The 26,046-nt window shown below is 48.4% G+C and overlaps 1 protein-coding gene across 2 annotated transcripts in view; it reads left to right on the top strand.

Annotated features, from left to right (window-relative positions):
- Positions 1-25,550, top strand: part of LOC146053359 (uncharacterized) — a 45,018-nt gene extending 19,468 nt beyond the window's left edge. The window contains exons 3-4 of one of the 2 annotated variants that reach the window (XM_083167995.1): positions 7,595-7,723; positions 22,426-25,550. In XM_083167995.1, the coding sequence (XP_083024121.1) occupies positions 22,597-24,483 (1,887 nt within the window). In that variant the 5' untranslated portion in view covers positions 7,595-7,723; positions 22,426-22,596 and the 3' untranslated portion in view covers positions 24,484-25,550. The remainder of the gene's footprint in view (positions 1-7,594; positions 7,724-22,425) is intronic. The other variant, XM_083167996.1, reaches the window with a different exon arrangement.
- Positions 25,551-26,046: the final 496 nt, after the last annotated feature.

Genomic DNA, 26,046 nt, shown 5'->3' with positions numbered 1-26,046 from the left:
CGGAGCAAAGCACGGAGATGGACACTTAGGTGACCCAGTATATGCTGGGTCAGTTAAAGTATTATAGATAGACAAAATGTATATAAATAATAATAATTATATATATATATATATATATATATATATATATATATAGTAGAATGGCAATAAGGCGTCACTCGGAGATTGGTCACCACAATAAAGCTTTGAAACTTCACGCAGTCTCCGAGTGACGCCTTATTGCCATTCTACTACATTGGGTCTTTGAACCTGGGAAGGCACCGGAGCAAGTACAGCTCATACTTTTGGTGGAGTGCCGGATTTCTTCTTTTGAGATATATATATATATATATATATATATATATATATATATATATATATATATATATATATATATATATATATATATATATATATATATATGTATATATGTATATATATATATCGAATATCCGAATTATTCCGAAATACGGACATTCCAGAAAGTGAAAAAAAAATTTTTTTTTTGCTAAAAACTCACTGGGGACATTTGTAACAGCATCACTGGGGACATGATATGTAACTGGCACTATATATGTGCAAGACAATGATTGCTTGGCATTCAAATTCAATATCTGAGATAGTACACACATTTTGTTTCACGTTTTGAAACCTTGTTTTTTGAACAATTAAAATATATTTGTGTGTATTTTATGTGGTAATAAAATATATTTGTGTGTATATTATGTGTTTATACAGCATAAATGCAAGATACTTCAAAATACATCATTGAAATATTAAAATATTCCGAAATACGGAATAATCCGTTATCCAAAATTCTCCTGGTCCCGAGCATTTTGGATAAGGGATACTCAACCTGTGTATATATATATATATATATATCTATATCTCTATCCAGATCCGTCACTCAAAAGCAGTGTAGGTAATGGTGGGCGGGGTTCCACGGGTGATTGACAGGCCCATCCACCGTTATCCACAATGCAGAACCTGCATTACAAGTTCTACACATCCTATGTCTTACACAAAGCTCCTGCCCCTTACTCTCCCACCACTCCCCATGTCTGGCCAAATACCACCCAAACCCCGCCCCACGGCTGAACACCACCCCCTCCACCCGAGCACACTGTGACCCAGGATGCCTTTGCTGCAGTGGCTCATGTGTACTCTCTCCTCCTGCCAGCTCCTTCCTCCCTGGTCAGACATCCACAGTGAGTACTTCTGTACTCAGCGTACAGCCCCTGCTGAAGGTGGCATAGGGGGGGGGGCGCGCGATTTTCGGGAGGGGGGGGTCGCGGGTGGGGGGAGGGGTGCCCGCGATTTTCGGGAGGGGGGGTCGCGGGTGGGGGAGGGGTGCCCGCGAATTTCGGGAGGGGGGGGTGGAGTGCCCGTGAATTGGGGGGGGGGTGTGTCGCGGGTGGGGGGAGGGGTGCCTGCGAATTTCGGGAGGGGGGTCACGGGTAGGGGAGGGGTGCCCGCGAATTGGGGGGTGTGGGGGAGGGGTGCCCGCAAATTTCGGGAGGGGGGTCACGGGTGGGGGGAGGGGTGCCCGTGAATTGGGGTGTGTGTGTGTGTCGCTGGTGGGGGGAGGGGTGCCCGTGAATTTCGGGAGGGGGGGTCTCGGGTGGGGGGAGGGGTGCCCACGAAAGGGATTCCCTCTCTCTCTCTGCGATCCCTCTCTCTCTCTGCGATCCCTCTCTCTCTGCGATCCCTCCCTCTCTATCTTTCTGCGATACCACTCTATGGCCATTATTCAGATCTGATCGCAGTACAAATTTGTTCTCAGAATGGGCAAAACCATGTGCACTGCAGGGGGGGGGGGGTTTGGGCAGATGTAACATATATAGAAAGAGTTAGATTTGAGGAAGTTATTTTGTTTTTGTGCAGGGTAAATACTGGCTGCATTATTTTTACACTGCAATTTAGATTACAGTTTCAAAACACCCCACCCAAATTTAACTGTTTCTGCACATGTTACATCTGCCCCACCTGCAGTGCACATGGTTTTGCCCATTTTGAGAACAAATTTGTACTGCAATCAGATCTGAATAAGGGCCTATCTCTCTCTGCGATACCACTCTCTCTCTCTGCGATCCCTTTCTATCTCTCTCTGCGATCTCTATCTCAATTACACTAGATCTCACACTCACATATATTTCTACATCTAATGGGGCGTAGCCCCTCACGACGGTGTGAAGAGCGCCTGGAGGGCGCGATGAATCACCTAGTGTGTGTATATATATACAGGGGCGTCAACAGCAGTGTAGACCCCTGGGCATAGCAATGTATTGGGGCACCTACCGATCCTTCAGCGGTAGGAGTGGGGGAAGCTTTGATTTTAATGGAATTAAAAACTAGAGAACCCCACCTACCAAATGGTATTGGGGACTAGGGGATCAGACTTCAGGAGGCAGAGCAATCTGCCAACGAGTATATAAAACTACATACCAGGTGTGTGGAGCTGGAGCAGTAACCAGCTGCTGGAAGGCTGATATCTCTGGTTCTGGGAACAATAGAGACAACCTACTAGTGTCCATCAAAGGGGGGGAGAGTCCCAGCTATTGGAATATACCCTCAGAAAAACTCTAAGTCAGACAGAACCTGAAATATCTGACTGGGAAGAGCAATTAATAGGCTTGGATGGGGACCACTGCTTTGAAGTCAGATATCTCCGGTTCCCAAGGGCCGATTTTTAAAATTCTTGTACCCTTGGAAAGAGGGGACCCTCAGCTTTCAGACTAGGGCCCTTAGACTCCAAGGGGGTTTCTGGGTACTCAGAAATCCCCCCTGCGTGCGCTACTGGTGTCCCCCACCCTCCTCTTTAGTCCCCCTCATACCCACACACCCCTATCACTACCCAGCTTCCTACTCTCCTGAACTGTAACTTCCACCACTGGGGAGTCGCTGACGCTGTGTTGCCCACATACCCCTATCATGCCTCATAGCCCAGCCTCCTTCTCTCATGCACCCTAACTCCCACCCAGTAGGAGGAGACACTGCCTCAGGGCCACTGTCCTGTGCTGCCACGCTGGACCCTCACCCACTGGCAGAAGCTGTACAGTGTCCCCCACCCTCCTCTTTAGTCCCCCTTATGCCCACACACCCCTATCACTACCCAGCCTCCTGTTTTCCTGTGTCGTGACCTCCGCCAGTGGGGAGCCGCTGATTCATAAACACCCTACTATACTATTGCACACACACACACACCTCAACAACACGCACACAGAGCCCCCCCCACACACACCCACAAATGTCACTGTACCCTCCACACTATCAGTGTACATCTTACTCTGTAACCGCTTTTTAATTAAACAAAACAATACACCCCCCTTCCACATCATATGCTCTCTGTGTAACACATTTCACCTATAACTCAAGCTGCAATACAGGCATCTTACATACAATTCTAACCATATTTCTCACAATACAAACGTTCACAAATTAAGGGGGCGCAGCCCCTTACGCCGGTGTGAAGAGCGCCGTAGGGCGCGATGAACCACCTAGTATATATATATCTCATTGCAGGGCTGAGTGCTAGTAACAAGTAGATGGGGTTACAGCAGACGCTGCAGAACACTAATATACTGACCAGAGATGGACACTAACTCCTTATAGGAATATTATTGGCTGACTAATATCCTAACAGCTCTGTAATAGGTGCTGACTCATACCTCCCAACATTCATAGAAAGGAACCTGGGACTGCTCGCGTGCGTGACAATTTTTTTGGAGGTGTGGCTACTGAAAAGGGGCGTGACCTGTTCCTGTGATGCTGCTACAAGGCCACGCCCATTTTCACCGCTGTGTGCCCCTCTGGCTGCAAGAATCGACGCTGTGCAGAGGCAGAACTCTGGGAGGCAATGGAGTCATCTGCTGCCGGGCTCCTGCTCCCAAGTGGGCACCTCTCTTCCCATGTGAGTTTAAATCAGTTAATTGAAAGCCGTTGATATCACTTCTGTGGCTGACTCCCCCTCCTAGCAGGACCATAGATGTCCCACTCTCTTTAATCTAAACATAATATCCATACCATACACACATGCATACATATATTTATATAAGATGGTGTGTGTGCTGGGGGGCACCAATATTTATCTTACCTCCGGGCAACTGGGACGAACTGACGCCACTGATGCTGTGAGCATGTGCACCTCATCTATTCACGGACCACAGTGGGGGTACTCCCAACTGCCCCCCCCCCCCGCCGCGGGACAAAAAAAGGGACGTTCCCGCGATAAGCGGGACAGCTGGGAGGTATGCTGCCTGAGAGTGGTAATATTCATTATATATATATATATATATATTAGGATTATGTTTGTGTTTCCGATGTGTAATGTGTGTGAGTGTAACATAATAGGCAACATAATATTTTTATGTAATAAATGTCAAATAAGGTATTTTACCTCTCCCCGTGCGCAGTTATATTGTTCTTCTCTGTTTTATACTCCTATTTATAGCTTCTACTACAGGTGAATTCGTATTTTTGGCATTTACTTAAAAAAAATAATTGCAAAAAAAAAAACTGAGTGGGGTCCCCCCACAGCCGTAACCTGCACCAGGCTGAAAGAGCCGGGGCTGGTATTAAAAAAATCAGGAAACCCGGCAAATAGGGGTTCCCCGTTTTTTGTTTTTTTTTAAACCAGCCCCATGCTCCAGGTCCGGGGCTGGTTTACAAAATACAGGGGACAAAATGAGTAGGGGTCCCCCGTATTTTATGAACCAGCCCCAGGCCAAACCAGCCAGCAGGGTGATGCCACAGCCGGGGGCCACTTATTATATAAGGTCTCGCGGCCAAAACATCACCCTACTGACCAGTCAGCCTGGCCAGGGGTCCTGGGGGATTGGGGACCCCCCAATAAAGGGGTCCCCCCTCCAGGACTTACCTGACCAGGCTGAAGCCTGGTGCTGTCCCTGATGCCCCTGGGCGGTGCTCACCGGGCTGATTCAGTGTAAAAAATAGAATAAAGTATTGTCTAATACTGTGGAACTATGAGTCCCAACAAGCCCCACCGCAAGCAGGGACTTGGAGAACAACAAGTCCCAGCATGCGGGGCATTAAAGGGCCCGCTGGCACTTGTAGTTCCACAGTATGAAAAATAGTAAAATAAACACACACCACATCCAAAGCCCACACATACTGATACTTACCTATCTTGAGCCCGTCGGTAGGTCCCTGGGTCCGGTGCTCCTGGGTCTGGGCCTCCATGGTCCAGGGTCTGGGGTCCGGTGCTCCGGGGTTATTTATTTTACCAATTTTTTTTACACATCTGACCATATATACGGCGCTAATACGAATCATTACGCCATCGGAGGGTTACAGAGCAGTCGTATTTGACTGATTTATAAATTCCCCTCCGGAACATGAATTTGCATACTGCGGAAACAGCCGTATGCAGTCGTAGTCATTCCTATTAAGAATACGAATACGAAATATTGTATTTGTATTCTTAGTAAATTTCCCCCCTGATGTCAGTCACATTTGATTTGGACGCGTTTCATGGACTATATCACCGCAATCATATGAAAAGTGACCAAGGGGCCCATTTATCATGATCGCATTTACACTGGGATCTGGGCGGAATATTACCGGCCAGGATCACATTGTAAAATGCGGACACATCACAGGGATGTATCATCCCTGACTACAGGGACAGAGCTCCAAAAGGAGCCAATCCCTGTAAAGTGCTGACCCGGAAGCTGGGGGGGGGGGCTGCGCATGCGCGGTTATGTGTTGACCCCCGCCGACTCCTCTGACCGCACTGCCCTGCTCGGCAGTGCGATCCCGTAGCCATGGGCTATCACCATTCCAGAATGGCGATAGCCAAGGGATGCAAAGCCGGGGTGCCCAATGTGGGGCATGCGACCGGCGGCGCTGCAGGGGGATCGCAGCAGCGATCGGAGATTCCTGCTGCGGTCCCCCTTTGATACATTGGGGTGATACTTAATATTTGTGGCTAACCCCCGAAAACGGGTATTTTCTGGGATTTAGCCGCAAATATTATTTGATAAATGGCGCCCCAAATCACAAGTGAATTGCCCTAGTGTATGTGTGCCATACTATTGGCCAATAGTCACCACCCTCAATCCTTAAAGAAAGGGCTCCCTCTCTCTCCCAGTATCTATGACTCCACCGGATCTGCAGTGACCCAGAGGAGAAGCTCAGACAAATGGATCAAATGATGGTTACATTTCTCCAAAGAGGATGTTCATATACAGCAATACAGCAAGCTAAGATAGAAGTGTTGGGGGAACCCACGAGGAGTACGACAGCCCCAGCAAATAAGAGCGAGACATCGGTAATATGGATAAATAACTACACAACGGTCACACAGAGACTAACTACGACTGCTGAGAGAATCTGGTCAGTGGTCCTGATGTGAGAGGAATCTCTTAGCGCTCATTACTCCAATGTTATATGAGGGGAGAAATATTACAGACGCTCCGGTACATACTGAGGTTTCTAATTTTGACAGATGCGGAGAAACATTTATTAATAAAGAAACCTGGTAATTTTATATGTTTAGGATGCACCACATGTATGTATTTAGTAACGGGGGATTACATAGTGCTCCCGCACACAGATAGAAGCCTATGGGCTTCTATCACCTCCACCGACCCCCACCACAGATGCCGACCCCCCTGGCATACCTTCCTAGGCTAAAGCCTGGCCTTGGACCCGGAAGGTAACATCCTCCCCCTAGCAACGCAGCCGGAGGTCCTTCCAGCCGCAGGAGGAGGAGGAGGTACCCAGGGAGGTGACGGAGCACACCACATCCCTGTTATCGCGGGGGACTCCTACACCGCATTGCAATGCTAGTCGCATATGTTAGTACATATGTGCTAGCATCTCTGCGGTGGGGCGGCGATGTATTATAATACACCCACCCAGTGGGAGGTTACTCTTGCAAAAAGAAGCCTAAATGGATAAATAAGCTTAATACTGTCTCCCCTGTGGCCTTAATGAGACTGTTGCTAAATTGTTCCATTTTAAATGTTTGATATAATTAGGCTGGCCATACACTACTGCGATGTATCAGGGCTGTGTATGGCCATCCGATCCCCCTGCAAACCACCTGGGACCATCCTGTGCGGCAGGATCACATGCGATACATTGTATGCGCTCCTTTCATATGTGATGTATCGCATGCGGCCTCTGTGCCGCGGATGGGAGGGAGATCAGTGCCAGAGGTCAGACCTACATGCATGTCCGGCCTCACACTCAGGTCCAAAGGATGCGCACCGGACCCGATGACATGTCATTCTCAGCCCGATTAGTCGCAATGGATGGAATTGGCCCATATCGCTGTAGTGTATGGGGTTATTTATATTCAGTTTAGAGCTAAAACTCCTCCTAGTTTTCCATCTCTACCCATATAATATAAGCCAGCGGTTCTCAAACTGTGGGTCCTGACCTTGAGGTGAGTCCTGATCACCTCAGCATGGGGACGCGACTCCATGTTGCTGACCATCAGCCTGATGACTTCTTCAATCTCCCAGTCAGTGAGCCAAGGAGTCTGACCCATCAGTAGAATTGTCTGTTACGTCAGACCCTACAATGCTGCCAGGCATGTGCGCTCTGCTGACTACACATGTGCGTATAACCATGTGCTCCTTATACTCAGGTGCAGAATCCGTATTGCCGTGACTTGCTGTATGATCCCTGTAACTGGAGGCAGAAATATAACCGGATCCTCCTCTCCCCTCCGGTGTACGTGGGACACTGCTGCCGGCCAGTGATACGGGAGGATAAGGTGACTATAACATTATCTTATCATATTGGGCACTGATCAGTACGGCAGTGAATGACCGTGTTATACACTATGTCCAGTATCAATCAGCTGCGGTAAAATATATGCCAGGAGCTATCCAATTATCCTGGAGTGGTGCTCTACCACTGCTTCATACGTGTACATGTTTTCTAATAACGCTCCTCTGTCCAGACCACTTCCCCTCTTTGTCTACTCTGCATCCCGACTAATACTGCTCCTACCGACACCTGAGCTCTCAGCCAGCCACAGCCAGAGACACCACCACCGCGCTACTTGACCCACACCGGCCAATCAGCTGCTTCCAGCTCCCTTCTCTCTTCTCTCCCGGCTCTATCGCAGCAGCAGCACCGCTTCCCTTCCCAGAGACTGAGCTCTGATCACTAACACCATTATTGTTCGGCGGTACTTCTGTAGTTTCACGGCGCCACCGCGCGCACAGTCTGCAACAGAAACTTGGCAGTCTGCCAGAGGCTCTGTTTCACTGTGCGCGTGCTGCTCTAGCTCTGTCTGACTGAGCTTGTGCCGCTCTAGCTGTACGTAAACAGCGTAGCTGCCGGCCAGCAGCAGCAGCAGTGCTGCCCAGGCGCTGACAGGTCAATGTCACTGTGGCACTTGTAGTTCCACAGTGAAATAGGCAGCGCCTGGGCACCGCTGACAACGGGGGTATGTTAAAGTGGACACCCCGGCACAGTGATGCCGGGGCTTCTAAACTGTACGCGAGATTCAGACGCAACTGCGTCTGAATCTCGAGTCCCATAGATAGCCGCTAAGAAGTTTAGGTGGCCCTAGGGGAACACTATTGAAACCCACCCTCAGTGCCACTAGTGGACGCCACAGCTGTGGACTGTGTAAATCCCACTATACACGCCCACCCGAAGCGTGGCGAGCGTCGGCGGTACGCGTCCTACGACCTTTTCATACCCCCACTATCCACGTCGGCGTGGAGTTGAGAATAGATTAGTGTGGCGAGCGCAGCCTGCCACCGAGCCCGAAGTGTGGCGAGGGGACGCGGATGCCTTCACAGCTATCCGCGTCCCCTCGCAGGCTTCACAGATGTCAGCGTCCGCTCGCCACGCACCAAGCCCGAAGCGTGGCGAGCGGACGCTGACACCTGTGAAGCCCACGAGGGGAAGCGGATAGCTGTGAAGGTATCTGCGTCCCCTCGCCAGGCTTCGGGCTCGGTGGCTCGCTGCGCTCGCCACACTAATCTATTCTCAACTCCACGCCGACGTGGATAGTGGGGGTATGAAAAGGTCGTAGGACGCGTACCGCCGCCCCTCGCTGCGCTCGCCACTCTTCGGGTGGGCGTGGATAGTGGGATTTACACGGTCCACAGCTGTGGCGTCCACTAGTGGCACTGAGGGTGGGTTTCAATAGTGTTCCCCTAGGGCCACGTCTGAATCCAGGCTTTCCGGCTTCTTAACGGCTATCTATGTGACTCGAGATTCAGACGCAGTTGCGTCTGAATCTCGCTTACAGTTTAGAAGCCCCGGCATCGCTGTGCCGGGGTGTCCACTTTAACATACCCCCGTTGTCAGCGGTGCCCAGGCGCTGCCTATTTCACTGTGGAACTACAAGTGCCACAGTGACATTGACCTGTCAGCGCCTGGGCAGCGCTGCTGCTGCTGGCCGGCCGCTACGCTGTTTACGTACAGCTAGAGCGGCACAAGCTCAGTCAGACAGAGCTAGAGCGGCACGTGCACAGTGAAACAGAGCCTCTGGCAGGCTGCCAAGTTTCTGTTACAGACTGTGCGCGCGGTGGCGCCGTGAAACTACAGAAGTACCTGTTCGGCTTCCATACGGGATAGTGAGATGGTTAATATAACTAAACCTTCCCTGAGAACTGCAGTACATAATAGGGAAAATGGCACAAAAATTTGTACAGTAGTTTAAGATTAGCGCATTCAGACAGACATGTATAAGTTAAACACTGCCAGTTCCAGACCATGCCCTTCGGTCTATCCATGGCTCTGTGTATATTCACAAAGGTGATGATGGTAAAGATGTTCCTGCTCAGAAACGAGGGGATCAACATTGTCCCGTATCTGGATGGCCTCCTAATAGAGGCTAAGTCGGAGGAGAGGTTGGTGCAAGTGATCAATCTCGCTATGCAAGTTGGATTCTGAATCTTCCAAAGTCCTCGTTGGTACCATGCCAGCGTCTTCAGTTCCTGGGCATGATCCTAAACACAGGGGAACAAAAGATGTTCCTGTGGACAAAGTGGTGGCACTTCAACTGTTGGTAAAGGAAGTACTCTGAGCCGAATATCAGTCCCCTTTGATACATTGGGGTGATACTTAATATTTGTATTGAATATCAGTCCATATGTGCATCAGATTACTGAGCAAGTTGGTGGCCTCAATCGAGGCTGTTCAATATGGAAGGTTCCATTCCAGAACTTTTCAACTGTTCATCTTGAGCAAGTGGTCCGGGTCTCACCTCCACATGCACAAGATAATATGTCTGTCCCCCCAGACATGGTTGTAACTCCATTGATGGCTTCAGTTTCCCAACCTGATGGTGGGCTAGAGTTTTGGGATTCAAAACTGGATCTTTCTCAGGAAGGTCGCCAGTCTAATGGGCTAGGGTGCAATGACGCAGTGGGTTCAGTTCCAAGGCAATTGGGCCTCATGGGAAGATAGATTACACATCAACAGAGCTTTGAGCCAAGTTCAAAGCTCTGTTGCAAGTCTATCCACTACTACAGTGTCAAGCTGTGCAGGTCCAGTCAGCCAACGCAATGACAGTTGCCTACATAAACCATCAGGGAGGTATGAAGAGCAGAGCGTGTGTGAGGGAAATGTCCAAAATTCTCTTCTGGGCAGAACAGCATGCAAGAGTGATCTCAGCCATAGAGATGGAGCACCTGTCAGCCAGGGTCTCCAAATGTCCCGTGCCAGAACGGGACGCACGAGCACCCCCTTCTGGTGATTGGTGGCGGACATTCTATCACCAGGAGCAGCTCCATTGAGAGCTGTTCCATCTCTATTTATCCCGGGAGTGGACAACTGGCACACAGATTTCCTCAGTCGACAATCTCCATCCCGGGGAATGGGGCCTGAACCCCCAGGGATTAGATCTGATTGTAGATCAGTGGGGACTTCCACAGATAGACCTGATAGCATTTAGACTCAACAGAAAACTCAACTGGTATTGTTCAAGAACAGTTGATCTTCAAGCAGTGGCTGCCCTGACAGCGAGTTGGTCGTACTGACTGGTATTCCTGTTCCCTCCGATTCCCTTAATCGCAAGGGCGCTGAAAAGAATTAGGAGCCAAGGAGTGGAGGCGATACTGGTGGCCCCAGACTGGCCTCTATGGGAGTGGTATGTTGATCTTCAGACTATGGTAATCGAAGATCCATGGTACCTGCCTCTAAGAAAAAAATCAGCTCCAGCAAGGCCAGTTCGTCTTACAAGACTTAGGGCTGCTTCACACGCTCTGGCTGACACTGGGTGGCAAAAAACCTGCACGCCCAAATGCCGTGCCGTACATAGTAGTTATTAATGGACAGGATTGTGTCCATTCACACGGAATGGTCACGGCCCGGCCGCTCGGTTGCAGTTGGCTGTCACCACTGGAAAGGACGGCTGCCGGGCTGTGGCCATCCCGACCAGTGTAAACTTCTGTGCGCGGCAGGGCTACTTGGCCGTGCGGGGTTTCGCCGCCCCCGGCGGCTGCCGGTGTGTGTGAAAGGGGCCTCAGGGTGGCTTTGTTTAATGGCTTGGAGGTTGAGAGACAGATTCTAGCCCAGAAGGGCCTGCATGCCTCGGTGATATCTACTATGACCCAGGTTAGAAAGCCTTTGGAGGAAATATGTTGCCTGGTGTGAGAACAAGACCTTTCTACATGCTGTTTTTAAGCTGGAACATTTCCTGCAGTTCTTGCAGACAGGTCTGGATTTGGGCCTACGTCTGGGATCGTTAAAGGTTCAGATTTCGGCCTTGTCTGTTTCCTTCCAGAAAAGTTTGGCAGTCATGCCTAAAGTACAGACATTTATTAAAGGTGCTCTCCATATTCAGCCTCCCATTGTGCCTCCTATGGCACCCTGGGAACTGGACATGGTGTTGAATTTTCTGCAGTCATCGTGGTTTGAACAAGAAAAAAGAGAACATGTAACAGCGCTGATCACCAGATTCAAGATAGGATAAAACTGCAATCAATAAAAATGTAAATTACAAATCTTGTTTTGTTAAGGTTTTTGACTGAGGGAGCTACTACCCCCAGTAGCTTGTAATAGCAGCTACTTGGCCTACCAACTCACCGTGGAGCGACCTCTCTATGTCTTCGATATAAATCATGGTTTGAACCCCTGGCAACGACTGATTTGAAATACCCCAAGTGGAAGACGGTAGTGCCTCTGGCCCTAGCCTCTGCTAGGAGGGTGTCAGAATTAGGAGCATTGTCGTGTAAGAGCCCACATCTCTTCTTTCATGAAGACAGGGCAGAGCTTAGAACAAGAGAGCAGTTCCTGCCGAAGGTGGTATCGGCATTCCATCTAAACCAGCCTATTGTGGTTCTTACTAGCACTGCTCATCCTAATATCCCAGAATCCCTGTATGTTTTGAGAGCCTTGAAAACATATGTTAAAAGGATAGCTCACATTCATAAGACAGATTGCCTCTTTGCTGTTAAGGTTCTGAGGGGATTCCAGACAAGAGGTTACTGGGACGGACAGGCCACAATCCAACCATAACTCTGTTAATCCCTCCAGAGGCTATAGGCACCTGCAGAGCTAAGACTTCACCAATAATAGCCACGTTCAAAGGAGTAAATTAGGTACACTCCAACCCCGGTGCCACCTGGACTTGGCAAGGAAACAAGGTGCCTACCACCTCCAGAGCAGACAAGACGATTTCTAACTAAAAACCCATAAACATAGAACAAAACATTAATGTGACACGACTGTCCTCCAAAGGGGAATTCTCCAGCAGCCCAACGTACACTTGTTTTGACTAGTGATCCATAGCTGGATCAATTAGAAAGATAGTGAAGTAGGGAGCAAAGATACAGTTTCCCACCACACTACCCTGTATGCAACAATGCATTAAGATGTTAATAATTACACAATACTCCAACAGTTAGACCTATACATGCAGTTCTGCAGCAAGATGTAATAACACGGATTTGGCTCCCACCATAACACTGAGGATAGCTTGTGGGAATACCAGAGAGACACCACATAAGTTTGCACATAGATAAGCAGAGAATACAAATGCCTAGATGGTACAAGGACACTTATCTCTGTACAGGTCTGGGTCAGGACATCAGTAGCCAGTACCAGAGGACAATAGTTTGTAGGGGAAAGAGAAAGATTTGAACAATAAATGCACACCAAAGAATGGATTTAGTGTGTTAAAAATTAAATACCTAACCAAATTAAAATCCATTTATTGGTACAAAACCCATTGCAAGTGGGGACCAAATCCCAAAGAAGTGATACCAGATTATTTCTTCTCATAGGGGTATTTCTCCAAATAGTGCTGAAAAATAAAGATTTATAAAATATAAAGGTACTTGTTTCCTAGCACGGCCACAATCGGGAGTAATCGTGTCCCTTACTTAAGGGACACGATTACCCCCGATGGACCCGATTTCCTTTGAAATCAGGTCCATTTTGCCGGCTAGGATACAATATCGGGGGCATCGCGTCGGTCGGGACCATTAACATTGGTCCCGACGCGACCGACGCGATGCCCCCGATATTTCCATAGGCTTCAATGTTAAAAAATATTTTAACATTGAAATCGTGTCGGGAAAGGTAAAATATCAGGGGCATCGCGTCGGTCGGGACCATTAACATTGGTCCCGACGCGATGCGACGCGATGCCCCCGATTTTTGCATAGGCTTCAATGTTAAAATATTTTGTAACATTGAAATGGTGAAAAAATGTGAAAAATGTGAAATGGGCCAATATGACCCATTTCACATTATAGATGTCCCCGTCGTCACCCCACGATAGACGCCAACCCGAAGCGTGGCGAGCGCAGCGATACGCGTCCTCCGACCTTTTCATGCCCTACTATCCACTAGGGCGTGGAGTGAGAATAGAATAGTGTGGCGAGCGCAGCGAGCCACCGAGCCCGAAGCGTGGCGAGGGGACGCGGATACCTTCACAGGTAAACGCGTCCCTTCGCGGGCTTCACAGGTGTCCGTGGCGACGCGGACACCTGTGAAGCCCGCGAAGGGACGCGTTTACCTGTGAAGGTATCCGCATCCCCTCGCGGGGCTCGCTGCGCTCGCCACGCTTCGGGCTCGGTGGCTCGCTGCGCTCGCCACACTATTCTATTCTCACTCCACGCCCTAGTGGATAGTAGGGCATGAAAAGGTCGGGGGACGCGTACCGCCGCCCCTCGCGGGCTCACTGCGCTCGCCACGCTTCGGGTTGGCGTCTATCGTGGGGTGGGGTTTACGCGGTTAAATTTGGGGGGGTTGGGAATATTTTACATTGAATCCAATGTAAAATTGTGTCCCAGGGACCCAATTTACATTGGATTCAATGAAAAAAATCGGGTCCAAAATCGGTCGGTCGCGTCGATCACATCGCATGCGACCAAATCGCATGCGATGCGATCGACCCGATTTTTCCGACACGACCACCCCGATCTAAATCGGTGTGGCCGTGCTAGGAAACAAGTACCAATATAAATATTCACAGCACTGCCAAATTGTCCAAGAGAAACTATTTTAATCCCTAAAAACACTATTTCTTTCTTGTGTGCATTTGCACTTAACATTATATGTTGTGTATATGTATGTCTAAAAAGTTTTAACGGTACTCTTTACCTAGGACGGTGCCCATCGCGGGCATCGCGTCCATCGTGTGCACTAAAGTAACGGGTGCGACGCGACCGACGCGATGCCCGCGATTTCCCATTGGGATCAATGTTAAATTTTTCAATGGACCCGATTTTTCAGTTCAATGCCTCAATGCCCGCGATTTTGCCATAGGAAACAATGTTATATGGGCCACAGAGCCCAAATAGGCACCCTTAGCAGTGAAATGTCCCCCACAATTGTTAACGACACCCCACGATCCACGCGAACCCGAAGCGTGGCGAGCCCGCGAGGGGCGGCGGTACGCGTCCTCCGACCTTTTCATACCCCCACTATCCACGTCGGCGTGGTCGAGAATAGAATAGTGTGGCGAGCGCAGCGAGCCACCGAGCCCGAAGCGTGGCGAGCGCAGCGGATACCTGTGAAGCCCGCGTAGGGCCGCGTTTACCTGTGAAGGTATCAGCGTCCCCTCGCGGGGCGCGCTGCGCTCACCACGCTTCGGGCTCGGTGGCTCGCTGCGCTCGCCACACTGTTATATTCTCAACTCTACGCCGACGTGGATAGTGGGGGTATGAAAAGGTCGGAGGACGCGTACCGCCGCCCCTCGCGGGCTTGCAGCGCTCGCCACGCTTCGGGTTCGCGTGGATCGTGGGGTGTCGTTAAAAATTGTGGGGGACATTTCACTGCTAAGGATGCCTATTTGGGCTCTGTGGCCCATTTAACATTGTTTCCTATGGCAAATTCGCGGTCATTGAGGCATTGAACTGAAAAATCGGGTCCATTGAAAAATTTAACATTGATCCCTATGTGAAATCGCGGGCATCGCGTCGGTCGTGTCGCACCCGTTACTTTAGTGCACACGATGGACGCGATTTTTTACACCCGATGACCGCGATGGACATCGTGGGCGCCGTGCTAGGTAAAGAGTACCGTTTTAACCTCTGAAAATATTTTCACAAGCCGCAGAAGGAGGTTATCCTGTGCAATCCTATGTGTTAAAAGTTTGCACAGGACAGTGTCCTCTCTTCTTTTTATTCAAATTAACTAATAAAAGTTTACATTTTAAAACCGTAACAAACCAAAAATTTCTTCTTCAAATATCTTTCTCCTTTGGTGTGCATCTATTGTGCAAATCTTTCTCTTTCCCCTACAAACTATTGTCCTAACCTTTGCCCGGATAGCACCCCCGCCAGATTATTTTCAATAAAGGCAGCCCAAATACATAAAAATCCCTAAAATTACTAAAGGGATATGACCCAGTTGTGTGCGGACCTCCAATCCCCCCTCCCCTCTCTCCCTCATTGATTGGGTACCAGGGGACAGGAAGAAACTTGGTCTCTTCTGCAACAAAATCCCAGATGCACAGCAAGGACACCGACTTCAGGCTTGCACCAGAAGCTGACAGGCAAAACAGAATAGGACAGGCTACACAAGGAAAATCACCGGCGTCGGGGTGAAAGGCAGCATGGGAAATAAACTCGCAATCACAATAGCCAAGGCAGACAAGCCCCCTTAACAAGGAGACTTACTACAGGTATGCAGCCTGACACACCAGGCCCAGAGCTAATTGGTTTAATTAAGCAACAGCTGTTACTTCGTCAGGACAGATTCCCAACAGACATTGGTCAGTTATAATTACTCATGCACAAACTCCAACCTTGGATTTCAATTTATCTTGTGCAAAACCATAGTATTAGAGGTGGATACCGTGTATAAATCATTTTTGCCAGTGATTTAATGACAACATTACCATTTAAATTGTTGTAGAAATGTATTCATGTATGTACTTATTTAATTGTGGTGATGTTTCTCTCTTTTTTTAGAGTTGTTTAATAAAAGTTATATTCTAAGCCGTCCATTGCTCATTGGATACAAACAACGATTCAACAAGCCTATGTGTCAGCAGATTAGACACTTCCTGCTTCCGTGAATGCCCATTCAACAAGAGCGGTGGGGTTAATCTGGGCAGCTGCCTGGGGTGTCTCTGCTTTGTAACTTTGCAGAGCTGTGATGTGGTCAGGCCAACATACATTTGTAAAGTTCTACTAGTTTGACGCTCTGGCCGAAGAAGATACCCAGTTTGGGCAGGTGGTGCTACAGAAGTCTCCACATGTTCCTATCCATTCTGGTATTTCTGGGACATTCCTATCATATTGAGACCCCAGTATACCAAATGGGTGATAGAGAAAATAGAATTGTAATGACCTACCGGTAAATCCCTTTCTCGTAGTCCGTATGGGATACTGGGTGCTCCCGCCTCAGTGCAGAGTCTTTTCTGCAACATGTTATCAGTTATCATGAAGTTGTGTTGGTAACCTTTCTTGTCACCAGTTGTGACTACCATTAAAAAAAACATGTTTCCAGTGCTCCTGGTTACTGTTGACGTGTGCTGGTATGAAGCTCACCACGCTTTTCATATTCTTCTCTCAAGTATATCCATCCTACTTCGGGCACAGTTTTCCCTTAACTGGCTTGTGGTTGGGAACGTAGATGGGAGGAGCCAGTAAACCATGCTAAAGATTTTATATGCGCCTGTTTCCTGCGGAGGACCCTCTATTCCCCAGCATATTTAGACCCCTGCATCCCATATGGACTACGAGAAAAGGATTTACCGGTAGGTAATTAAAATCCTGTTTTTTGTGGTTAAGCATTGCTTGCTGCTGTTTATGGCCTCTAGAACCTGCTGAAGTGTAATTTCAGGGGTCCTCGGTGGGCTATTGACCTTGGAGGGCAGGGGCGGATTGGGATGTAAAACCAGCCCGGGAAACTTATGGAAGCAGCCCTGGGGGTGGAGTCTGCTGCGGGGGTGGAGTCTGTCAAGAGGGGGCGGATCCCTAATAATAGAATCTGTTCTCATTGCCGCCCCTGCAAAATCCCGGGTTTTTGTTCCCGTGTTTTTGGCGGGGCATAGAGCATCTCAGCTCTACAGACCCCATTCATACTGCACCTTAGACCCGGGAAATTCCCGTGTCTGCCCCGTTCACACTGCTTCCCCTGGTATGCCTGCCATCAAGTGTGTGGCATCTAAGAGCAGCTTTGATTGGCTGTTTAAAAAGCAGCTTTGAGCAATGCAATGAACTTGCTTTTTTGCATTTTGTGAAAAAAACCTGTGTCTAACCTGTTCACACTGCCATACACCCGTGTATTACCCTGGAAAAACCCTGCAAAAAAACCTGCATGTAATTCCCAGGGCATAACACCCGGGAATTTCACAAAGACCCTTTCCCACTGAGACAGGACACGGGAAATTACTGCTTGCCCTGGCAAAAGCCCGGGTTATTGCGGCAGTGAGAATGGGGTATAATTCAGAGTTGCATGCAGTTGCGGCCTTCCTTGTATATTTTGATGCAGTTGCATATGCGACTTTATGCTAATGCTGCTACTAGGGATGCCAATTCCGGGGCATTTTTTCAATCCCGGGATTGAAAAATGCTCAATCCCGGGATTCCCAGGATTGGCATCCCTACCTGGGATCATAATCCCATAGACATCACCACACCGGCTGACCCGCACAATTACTTACATTAGCGAGCGGGCGGGCGGGCGGCCGGGAGTGGGTTTGGAGGTGCACGGTGCCTCCCGGCAAGTGCACCTCCTCAGCAGACAGCAGGCGGAGGCAGGCGGGCGGACGGACGGAGGAGAAGAGGCGGGCGGAAGAGAATGGTGGCGAGTGATGGCGGTGTGGCCTGCGCAGAGTGACCTCTACTGTCACGCTACGCAGGACGCATGCCGGGGTCGGGATTCAGGAACAGTCGGGCAGCGTCTGAGCGGGTGTTCAGACACTGCCCGGCATTAGACTGCGCATGCACAGTCTAATCCCGAAATCCCGGGCTTGGATACTCCAATCCCGGGATTGAACACCCTAGCTGCCACCATTGGCTGCATTATTGAAACTTTCACCAGTCCTATCCTAGGTGCAGATCATCCGTCTCAGTATAGCCTACAATGCGAGCAAATCAGCTTCTCTGTATGCAACCACTATAAGCAACTCGTCCATATCACTCCAATAACACGCCCATACTTTGTACTGCAATCAGATCTGAATAAGGGCCATAATGCCCACAGTAGTAGAACTCTTACACACATATTGTCCACAGTAGCGGCGCAGTTTACACATCATGCCCACTGTTGGCCACAATAGTACACAGTAGCAGTGCTGCATAACTCCCGCACCAGTTGTCGACAATAGTAGCGCTGCGTAACGCCCATACCAGTTGCTGACAATAGTAGCACCGCGTAACACACTCACCATTTGCTGACAGTAGTAGCGCTGCGTAACACTCTCACCAGATGCCGACTCTAGTAACGCTGCATAACAACCGTACCAGTTGCCGACAGTAGTAGCGCTGCTTAATACCCTCACTAGTTGCCGACAGTAGTAGTGATGGGTAATGCCTGCACCAGTTGTCGATAGTAGTAGCGCTGCATAACACTTGCCGACAGTAGTAGTGCTGGGTAATGCCTGCACCAGTTGCCGACAGTAGTAGCGCTGCGTAACACACTCACCAGTTGCCGACAGTAGTAGCCCTGCGTAATGCCCACACTAGTTGCTGACAATACTAGCCCTGGATAACACCCGTACCAGTTGCTGACAGTAGTGGCGCTGCTTAATACCCTCACCAGTTGCTGACAGTAGTAGGGCTGTGTAACACACCCACCAGTTGCCGACAGTAGTAGCGCTGCTTAACACCCACACCAGTTGCCGACAGTAGTGACATTGCATAATGCCCTCACCAGTTGCTGACATTAGAAGCACCGCGTAACACACTCACAATTTGCCGACAGTAGTAGTGCTGCGTAACGCCTGCACCAGTTGCTGACAGTAGGAGCACTGCGTAACGCCCGCACCAGTTGCTGACAGTAGTAGCGCTGCGTATCGCCTTCACCAGTTGCTGACAGTAGTAGCGCTGCGTAACGCCTGCACCATTTGCCAACAGTATTAGCGCTGCATAATACCCACACCAGTTGCCGACAGTAGTAGCGCTGCATAATGCCCACACCATTTGCTAACAGTAGTGGCGCTGCGTAACACACCCACCAGTTGCCGACAGTATTAGCGCTGCGTAACGCCCAAACCAGTTTCCGACAGTAGTAGTGCTGCGTAACGCCCGCACCAGTTGCTGACCGTATTAGTGCTGCGTAATGCCCACACCAGTTGCCGACAGTAGTGACACTACATAATGCCCTCACCAGTTGCCAACAGTATTAGCGCTGCGTAACGCCCAAACCAGTTCCTGACCGTAGTAGCGCTGCGTAACGCCCGCATCAGTTGCGGACAGTATTAGCGCTGCGTAATGCCCACACCAATTGCCAACAGTAGTGACACTGCACAAGTTGCTGACAGTAGTGACACTGCATAATGCCCACACCAGTTGCCGACAGTAGTGACACTACATAATGCCCTCACCAGTTGCCAACAGTATTAGCGCTGCGTAACGCCCAAACCAGTTCCTGACAGTAGTAGCGCTGCGTAACGCCCGCATCAGTTGCGGACAGTATTAGCGCTGCGTAATGCCCACACCAGTTGCCAACAGTAGTGACACTGCACCAGTTGCTGACAGTAGTGACACTGCATAATGCCCACACCAGTTGCCGACAGTAGTGCAATGCACACTACTGTCGGAAACTGGTGTGGGCATTATGCAGTGTCACTTCTGCCAGCAACTGGTGAGGGCATTATGCACTGACTGCATAATGCCCTCACCAGTTGCTGACAGTAGTAGTGCTGCATAATGCCCACACCAGTAGTAGTGCTGTGTAACACCAGCACCACCACTGTATTTACCTTAAAAGCTGGCTGCTTCTTTCAAATTCTTTCATTAACTCAGTGCTCCCGTGTAGCTCCGCCTCTTCCACTCGTGTAGCTCCGCCCCTTTTCACTCATGTAGCCCCGCCCCCTTTCCACGATCCGCTGTCGTGACTGAGGACATCAAAGGGGGTTGGGACTTGAGAGCCAGGAGGGAGCTCACCTCACCTCTGTCTGTGCTGCTGGCGCTGCTGCCTGAGGCTGGTTTCACACACTCCGGCTCCTGCCGGACGGTGATATCCCGCAAGACCAGGGAGCCGTGCCGCACACATTAGTTGTGAATGGACACTATTGTGTCCATTCACATGGGGCGGCCACGACCCGGCCGCACGGTTGCAGCCGGATCCCGCCACTGGAAGGGACGGCTGCCGGGCTGTGGCCATCCCTTCCATTATAAACTAGTGTGTGCGGCACGGCTCCCTGGCCGTACGGGATTTCACCGTCCGGCAGGAGCCGGAGTGTGTGAAACCAGCCTAATGCAGCCAGTGTGATAGTGTACTGGCAGCCGGCAGCCACAGAGCCTGAACAGCAGCGGGGATGTACTGCAGGGAGGGCGCATCTCATGGCCGGCGCCTCCCTGCACGCAGGTAACACTGTAAGTGACAGAACCGCGGGAGCAGCTGCGTGCGGCTGCACATGCGCACCAGCCCTCCCGCGGCCATTTTTACTATTGGCTGCTTATATTACTTCTACTTAATGATGCTGGCCGCAGCCATATTTGTTTAAGGAAAACTGCTGCGGCCGCGGCTGTGCGGTCCGCGGCCCAGCCAGAGGGGGTGAGCAGCCACTTTATGTCAATTATGGGCCGGCCCACCGGGAAATGTCCCGGTTTCCCGGCATGCCAATCCGCCCATGTTGGAGGGGGTGGTATGTGGTGTGGTCAAGGGTGTTTGTGAATTGTTTCTGGCTTGTGCGCAGGCATATCTTTCTAGCTGGGCTGCGGCTGTGCTATTGCAGATTTTCCCCAGTATAACTGCCAAGTGCGGTGCTGGTGTCTCCATACACACACACACACACACACACACACTATTAGTATTACATTTCTGTACCAGGGGACTTGGCTATCTTAATCTATGTCACTCCACAATGATGCTACAGTTGCTTTATGCAGTTCTATTTTAATGGCAAGCTGAATTCTACAGTTTAGATACATGAAGGGCTTTAAGAGCCAGCACAATCTCGCTGGCAATCTCCCTTGGCAACAAATACAATGTCCCACTCTGATGGTACAACACAGAGCCCTCTAGCCCTCTGGTAACTGAGCCAACACTAAACTGATATTATCTGCTGACAATAAACACAGACTATGCAGTTTAAGAATAAAGGTTCAGGTAAAGACGGGACTTATGCCCCGCAGCAGCCTCTTGGTAATAACACCTTCTCCTGCGGACTACAACAGCCCACTACTTCCAGGCGTCTGGCGCTGTCTCCTGCTGGCATGACCACCTAGCTCCTTACAGAATTAAGGTTCCTGGCGGCTGGTAAGCAATGTGCTCATGCAGCCTCACAGATGACCACTGGGCCCTCGGCTCCCATGAATGGCAGCTCGGTGGAGCGTTACACAGCAGCGGTTGCAGGTATTGTCTGCTTTACCCTCACGTCGATGTCTGCCGGTGCTTCCCGCCCTGCAGCTATCAGGATGGGAATATCAGCCAGGGAGCTCTTTCTTCTACTCCAGGACAGGCCAACCTGTGGCTCTCCAGATGTGGTAAAACTACAAATCCCAGCATGCCTTGCCCCAGTTTTAACACTCCCTTATAGCAAAACTGTGGCAAGGCATGATGGGGTTTTTAGTTTCACAACATCTGCAGAGCCACAGGTTGGCCAGTCCTGTTCTACTCCCATGCTGCCAAGGTCATGTCCCTAGCGCTTTGCATAGAATTTTAATAAAAATATGCTCGGCTCTTACAATCCCGCTATGGCATGGCAGGACTAGAAGGACTGTTTAACGCACAAGGAGGCTGGATGTATGTGGACACATCTGTACACGAATATATAATCAGTGACTGATACTTGTTATTGTGTATAAATATATCTCTTATACAATAAAAGTAGTGTTATCCTGGTAACCATTATGCTTTTATATATTAACTTTCTTACAGGACATATAAGGAGCAGGATTCTAACTAAGACGACGTGGACAGGGACATTGTTCTCCGATCAAGCCAACTAAATACATCATATCTCCTTACACCTCAGGAGGAGGAACAAAAGCAATTTTATTTTCTGGATAGAAGAAACCTTCAGCAACTAATTTGTTTATCTCCTCATACATGATGAGTCACACAGGAGAGAAACCACATGTGTGCTCTGAGTGTGACAAAGGCTTTACATATGAATCACATCTTCTCAGACATCAGAGGAGTCACACAGGAGAGAAGCCATATAAATGTTCTGAATGCAGCAAATGTTTTTCCCAGATGGTTAAGCTTGTCAAACATCAGAGGAGTCACACAGGAGAGAAGCCATATAAATGTTCTGAATGCAGCAAATCTTTTTCTGATAAGTCAATGCTTGTTATACATCAGAGGAGTCACACAGGAGAGAAGCCATATAAATGTTCTGAATGCAGCAAATGTTTTTCCCGGAAGTCACAGCTTGTTATACATCAGAGGAGTCACACAGGAGAGAAGCCATATAAATGTTCTGAATGCAGCAAATGTTTTTCTCAGAAGTGGCATCTTGTCCTACATCAGAGGAGTCACACAGGAGAGAAACCATATCAATGTTCTGAATGCTGCAAATGTTTTTCACATAAGTCACATCTTACCGTACATCAGAGGAGTCACACAGGAGAGAAGCCATATAAATGTTCTGAATGCAGCAAATGTTTTTCCAAGAAGTCAAATCTTGTCCTACATCAGAGGATTCACACAGGAGAGATTCTATATAAATGTTCTGAATGCAGCAAATGTTTTTCACATAAGTCACATCTTACCGTACATCAGAGGAGTCACACAGGAGAGAAGCCATATAAATGTTCTAAATGCTGCAAATGTTTTCCCAAGAAGTCGGAGCTTGTTATACATCAGAGGAGTCACACAGGAGAGAAGCCATATAAATGCTCTGAATGCAGAAAATGTTTTTCCAATAAGTCAAATCTTGTCACACATCAGAGGAGTCACACAGGAGAGAAACCATATAAATGTTCTGAATGCAGCAAATGTTTTTCCAATAAGTCACATCTTGTCCTACATCAGATGATTCACACAGGAGAGAAACCATATAAATGTTCTGAATGCAGCAAATGTTTTTCCCATAAGTCACAGCTTGTCATACATCAGAGGAGTCACACAGGAGAGAAGCCATATAAATGCTCTGAATGCAGCAAATGTTTTTCACATAAGTCAGATCTTACCGTACATCAGAGGAGTCACACAGGAGAGAAGCTATATAAATGTTCTGAATGCTGCAAATGTTTTCCCAAGAAGTCAGAGCTTGTTATACATCAGAGGAGTCACACAGGAGAGAAGCCATATAAATGCTCTGAATGCAGAAAATGTTTTTCCAATAAGTCAAATCTTGTCACACATCAGAGGAGTCACACAGGAGAGAAACCATATAAATGTTCTGAATGCAGCAAATGTCTTTCCAATAATTCACATCTTGTCCGACATCAGAGGAGTCACACAGGAGAGAAGCCATATAAATGTTCTGAATGCAGCAAATGTTTTCTACAGAAGTCACAGCTTGTCCTACATCAGAGGAGTCACACAGGAGAGAAGCCATATAAATGTTCTGAATGCAGCAAATGTTTTTCGCAGAAGCCACATCTTGTCCGACATCAGAGGAGTCACACAGGAGAGAAACCATATAAATGTTCTGAATGCAGCAAATGTTTTTCCAATAAGTCACATCTTGTCCGACATCAGAGGAGTCACACAGGAGAGAAGCCATATAAATGTTCTGAATGCAGCAAATGTTTTCTACAGAAGTCACAGCTTGTCCTACATCAGAGGAGTCACACAGGAGAGAAGCCATATAAATGTTCTGAATGCAGCAAATGTTTTTCCCTGAAGTCACAGCTTGTCCGACATCAGAGTAGTCACACAGGAGAGAAACCATATAAATGTTCTGAATGCAGCAACTGTTTTTCCCAGAAGACACAGCTTGTTATACATCAGAGGAGTCACACAGAAGAGAAACTAAAAATGCTGTGAATGCAGGTAGAGTGTTACTAGAAAGACAATACTTATTAATCCCTTGAGTCACTCTGAGGGCCTGAATGCAGCGTATTTCATATATAATTAGGGTAACTTGTAACACCACAATGCAAAATTATAAAATTATAAAAATGCACACTGTACATATAATTTGGACATATATGTCACTTTTTCAATGTAGATGTTATGTATATAATGCATATTTGTGTATACAGTATATGTATTTTTATGTATTTTTGTCCACTTGCTTTATATATCAACAAGTGGTTATATAGGGGCAAATTCATGTAATTTGTTTATATTATGCCAGAATTAGTGAGGCCATCCGGGCTGGTTTCTAAATACCCAAACGTCATTCTAATTGCTCAATATCTCTTGCACTCCGCTGATTGGTTCCCCTCTTACACAGTTGTTTTTATCATTGAGATGACACATGATGTTGCGCTTGTTTGATTTGTCGGAATGCAAGTTGAACTTCTGGTATCTGCACTGTTGTTCACTGCGTGTCCGACCGCCCATGGCACGCGGAAGTCTCCCCTCGCCAGTACCGGTGGAACGCAAGTTCTACTTCCGGTCTGGCGTCTGTAGGGTTGAGACAGTCCTGACACGCGGAAGTTCTCCGCTGTACTGACCGGTGGAACGCAAGTTCTACTTCCGGTCCAGCGGGACTAGTGCGACTAGCGCTAAACAGCGCTTTTGTTGATATTTGATGTTTTTGCTTTACACTATGGTACATTCCGCTGCCCTTATTGATTATAGCTTATATTAGCAGATCGCCCTGTTTCTTCTATATGTGTTTATACGAGAATGTACCGTTTATGATGTTACACCAGGAAGTGAAGTGATCACTTCCGGTCTAAGGGTATTTAAACTGGCCCGGTGAGGCTATACAGTTGTATCCCCTCCATGGATGGATACCAGGTTGCCTGTTGTTGGAAATGATACCTGTTACCTGTGTTGTTACTTTCCTGATGACGATCTTTTGATCGAAACGTCACGTCACGTCGGATGTACTACCCTTTTCATGAATAAAAATTTATTTGCTGAATTTAAAGACCTTGGTGAGTGCCCATTTCATATACATATATATATATATATATATATATATATATATATATATATGTATATATATGTAGAAAAAAGAAAGAACAAGAGGCGCACAATGGTGTAGTATTTTTTGATTTAAAAGCATCAATCTTTACTCATAAAAAGGTTCACTCACAAAGGTACAGGTGTTATCATCACAATAACACAAAAGCGCATGAATATATCACCAATTTGGGGCTATCTGGAACGTAGCACGCTGTACAAACAGTCTCTCTCCTGGACTCAGCCGCGTCACCTCGTGTCACCACGCGTCACCAGCTTCCGTCCTTCAGCTCCGCCCAAACGCGTTTCGTCCTTGCCGGACTTCGTCAGTGGGTGTGTCCGTTCACGGACCTTGTGTGTATATATAGCCCTCTGATTGGCAATCATCAATTACATCATTTAGCAGCGTTGCTTTCAGGGGAGTGCCGGACTTCTTTCACTTTCTTTCAGACATATTTATTGCCTCCTTTT

The sequence above is a fragment of the Crinia signifera genome, unplaced genomic scaffold (assembly GCF_055691185.1).
Source record: "Crinia signifera unplaced genomic scaffold, ASM5569118v1 HAP2_SCAFFOLD_159, whole genome shotgun sequence".
NCBI lineage: Eukaryota > Metazoa > Chordata > Amphibia > Anura > Myobatrachidae > Crinia > Crinia signifera.
This window is presented reverse-complemented; position numbering and strand designations above follow the sequence as displayed.